The 4460-nt window shown below is 36.3% G+C and overlaps 1 protein-coding gene across 2 annotated transcripts; it reads right to left on the reverse strand.

The window, feature by feature from the left end:
- Positions 1-1018: 1018 nt before the first annotated feature.
- LOC103421272 (NAC domain-containing protein 71-like) lies at positions 1019-3638 on the reverse strand. 2 transcript variants are annotated; one of them, XM_029099981.2, is made up of 5 exons: positions 3293-3638; positions 2542-2822; positions 2196-2324; positions 1875-2105; positions 1019-1695 (listed from the first exon to the last, which is right to left on the reverse strand). In XM_029099981.2, the coding sequence occupies exons 1-5, from the start codon at positions 3480-3482 to the stop codon at positions 1543-1545; spliced, it is 984 nt and encodes a 327-aa protein (XP_028955814.1). In that variant the 5' UTR covers positions 3483-3638; the 3' UTR covers positions 1019-1542. The 2 variants fall into 2 exon arrangements, with proteins under 2 accessions (XP_028955814.1, XP_070680700.1); XM_070824599.1 differs by having other exon boundaries at positions 1875-2099; positions 3293-3550.
- Positions 3639-4460: the final 822 nt, after the last annotated feature.

Consider the following 4460-nt stretch of genomic DNA (forward strand, 5'->3'; position numbering starts at 1 on the left):
CAACCATCTCCGGCGACATATGGCTCTCGAAACAGGTATAGTCTTGTTCGCTACATTTCTAACTTCAAAATGACTTTTGAATCATCGATTTTGGTGGCGAATTGAGCTAGATATTAGCTATGGAAGTTGCTAGAAATCAGGGCGAACCTATGCTTCGCGAAAATGGCGAGTACGTTTGTACTTGCAGATGCGTGGGCTGCATGTGGTGCTGCAGTGATCGGTGCGTGGCGCACATGCACCTCCTCGGAGGTACTGTGCTCCGCCGATGTACACGGCGACGCCGACGACATTTCCTGCCAACTCTCCGATGACTTAACTCGGCACATGCAATATGCTCTGACATCACGTGTGAAATGGGTTCGTTCTCTCTCACATGTGCACTCTTATACTTAGGCACTTTTAGGTTTAAATTTATTCACATTTTTTACATCACTATAATGATGGCTTTGTCACCCTCCTAATGTCGACCAACATAGCTCGATTCAGAGTCTAGGTGGACATTCCTGGTCGAGGTGTGTCACCACAAGAGAAACACCCTTTAATTAAAATTATGAAGAAATATTATTTAAAGGGAATGATGGTTTGTTTGATTTTGTAGCTGCACTTGGTATGCTGAAACCATGGACACCTTATTGCAGTTGAATATCCTTTATTTTTCTCCTTGATTGGGTGTAACATAGATAACATGTAATAATTAACATAGTTGGGTACAAAAACTCATATATATATATATATATACAGGTTGCTTAAGGGGAGGGATTCCCATTTTTTCAAAAAAATGGGGACACGCTCCCCACCGTTAGATTGACTTTAATGAAATTGTGTGGTGGAGATTAAAACACAAGCCACATAATCTCAACCACACAATTTCATTAAAGTTAAATCCAACGGTGAAAAGCGTGCCCCCATTTTTTTGAAAAAATGGGGATCCCTCCCCTTAAGCAATTCCTATATATATATATACATAGTTGGGTACAAAACTCATATATATATATATATATATATATATATGGAAAGAGAAAAGCAAATGCAAAATTCCATTCAATCTTAAGAGGTTCTTAAAAACAATACACAAGGATATACTTATAAAAAGGTTTAAGACTTAAACTACAACCATATATTTTGATAATTATTCCAATCACATCTTAAGCATCGATAATATGTAGACTGATAAGACTCCAACAGCTATGCAACAACTGCAGAACAAACAATAGCGTTGCCAATAAGGCGAGAACTACAGCGCTTGGTCGAATCAATATTCTATGGAGGACTTGATTAATGGCTTGAGGAGATTATTTTCGGGAAATTGAAAGAATGTCTCAATTGCAGCCAGCTACCTCTTTCATGCCTAAATCACAATGTCTCTTTTGCTATTCTCCTTTCGCTAATGCAGAATCGTCTTTTACAAATACATGGCAGTGTTCGTATCAATGCTTACTGCACTAGGGTAGCTTTTAGTCATTCAAAATGAGTGTACGTTGTTTCTTCATAGGACTAATAGTCATAGTTAACTATAATTTTATTTAAGAACTTGGTGTAGCTTCAAATTGGGGGCCAAAACTCATTGTATGCAATATAGTTATTGTCATGCAAAACATCTCCCACTGTCATGTTCATTAGTGGCTCCAGTGTGTAGTCCTCCGGCTGAGGTGGATAAAAGAACAATTCCAGATTTTCTTCTCGTGGAGGACATACCTAGATTAAGAATCATGAACAAGTAAGTAGTTAAGTTTGAATATCTTCTTCCATGTCTTCTTGTGGCTAAAGACATAACTGGATTAAAAATCACAAACGAGAAGGTCTAAGTTTTGATAAACTTTTTGTTTTATTAAAGTTCATACTAGAAATATTCAAATAAGAATGTTTATTCTCACCTCTTGAGACATATGATCTGGAACTTCATTTTCGAAATCAAACATGGTGAAGCTAGGAGGTTCACCTTCATCACAGGTTGAAATATCATTCTTATCGGGATAAGAATAATTATTATATCCAAATGGTGATTGCATTGCATTGCAATCATCAATGTTGGCATTGCCTTGTGGAATATCTCCCAACTCTATGTATCCTGATGATAGGTATGTAGAGGAACTGTAATCCTGTGACTGAAGAGCATGAACGAGAGATGCATTAAGTTTCAATGAATCGACATCCATAACAAAAAATTTCAAAGACGAGACGGTTCTCATTCTCACCTCTGGAGTCACAACAGCTGCAGCATGATCTTCAGCATTAGACACACTGTAGCTGCCAAGTTCAACTTCACCGATTGAGGTATCCTCCATATCGAAATTTTTCTTCATGCAACACAGAACAAAATCCTTCTGCATAAGTTGGATAACAATATTATGAATTATAGATCAAATTCCATTATCACACTTCAAAACTATTAATTCATGTATGTTAAACACAGAAACAGCAATCCGACACACAAAATTTTGATGCCGCATAATCTTTTTTTTTTGGTCAAGATGCTGCATAATCCAAAGATAATAAACAAAGAACAAAATAGCAAGTTCTGCAACTGAAAAAGAGAGTAACCTGATGCAGCTTAGGATTAGAGATGGCTTCACTATCAATGAGATAGAACTCGTGCATGACCCAGTCGGTTTTTATGGGTTTAGGCTGACAACGTCGGTAGAATGTCAAGGTCCTCTTCTTCCCAATGACAGCTTTGGAATGCCGATCCTTGATCGCACGCTCCTTGCCTGTGATTTTCCAGTGGCCTCCTGGTGTAGTTCGGTTGGACCGGGTGCTGTTGATGTACTTGTAATCCTTTGGGCTGAAGAAGTACCACACCATATCGTCGGATGGAATGCGAGCTGCAAATTATAATGCAAAAAAAAAAAGGAAAACTAATGAAAAGGGCTTGAAAACTTTGAGTTTTAATGAAAAGGACAAAATAAAGGGTAAAGTGAATAGTACCAGGATTGACTTTTTAGTGTAAAAATGTGGTTTTTCGTTAAAGTGAACAGTACCGGGTGCTTTTCGTTAAAGTTCCCAAAAAAAAAGGACCGAACCAAGAATTGAGGCCAACTCAATTGAAGTCTTGACAAACCAAGTACTATCAGAGCAATTCTCCCTTGGGGAACTTATACATGATTGCTAGTGAGAAATTCAACACGAAATAAATTCAAAACAAGAAATTGATGCCAACCAAATTCAGTTCTTCAAAAACAAAGTACTAAATAGAAAACACTACATTTTTTGGGAAATTTTTCATAACAATGGATTGTTAATGAATAATGAGAAATAAACAGTGAAGAAAGAGTGAGACAAACTTAATAATTACCAGCCAAATCCCAAGGGTCGAAGTTGCAGACATCGAATTCAGCGATGTGATCACATTTGAAATCCTTGTCCTGTTTCTTGAGCTTCAAGTAATGATCGACCAGTTCCTCCGGAGTGGGGTGGAATCTGAACCCTACTGGGTCTGATGCCCCTCCACCTCTTGTTTTTCTGTTGCTTCCCAATGTTCCCATATGTTTATTCTCTCTCTGTGTTTTTGTGAATGTGAAGTTTGAACTGAGAAGAAGGTGAGATTGCAAGTAGTTTATAACTCACTTCTGAATACTCCAGTAGTATTTGATCCCAACCAATCAAGTCCTGCACTTCCCAAACAAGTCTGCTGACTTGCCACGCGTTTTTTGATAATTTTTAGTTTTTATATAATTTGTCCTTTTGATCAACCGCGCTTGGAAGGGTATTCTTTTAGCTTTACCCTTTACTGGGATACAACCGCTATTGAAAGTTTAGCCTTTTTTTTTTCAACAAACGACGTTAAGGGTTAAGTTTAACCTCACAATAAGCTAGCAATAATATAGTTCAAATTCGCCTTTTGAGATAATTAAATCTAAAACCTCTCACTTACAAGTGATGAGAAAATCACTAAATCGTAGTACTAAAATGGCTTGGAAGTTTAGCTTTTAGAATACTTTTAATTTTGGAATCTGACCAAAGTCATAAAATTTGTCAGAGTAATGCTACACTTACCACATCTTTTATACTATATTTGTATCATCTCTCTAAGAGATGTAGAACTCACCAATATCTGTGAGTCTCATCTCTGTTAAAGAAATAGTACAAAATGTGATATGAAAATTTTGGTAGAAGTAACATTTTTGTAATAGAAATGATTTCTACACAAACAATACTTGGCTACCCAAAAGATAAGTATGATTTCTCACTCAAGATTGTTTCCAATTCGTAGAACTTTGTGTGTATATATAATCATAACCTTTCATATTATTAATCATTCTATACAGACTATCTCTGCAAAAATTTCAATTAAAACAACGTTGTTTAGTTATTGAACAATATAAAAATAGATGGACACAAATGGTAAGAATCATTACGAACTATCGATCTATTTGCTACAGTTGATTAACTAAACGACTTTAGTTTTAATTCAAATATTTGCAAAAATGATCTTTATAATATGAACTATTCCGATCACGAAG

Source organism: Malus domestica, chromosome 01 (assembly GCF_042453785.1).
Source record: "Malus domestica chromosome 01, GDT2T_hap1".
Lineage (NCBI taxonomy): Eukaryota > Viridiplantae > Streptophyta > Magnoliopsida > Rosales > Rosaceae > Malus > Malus domestica.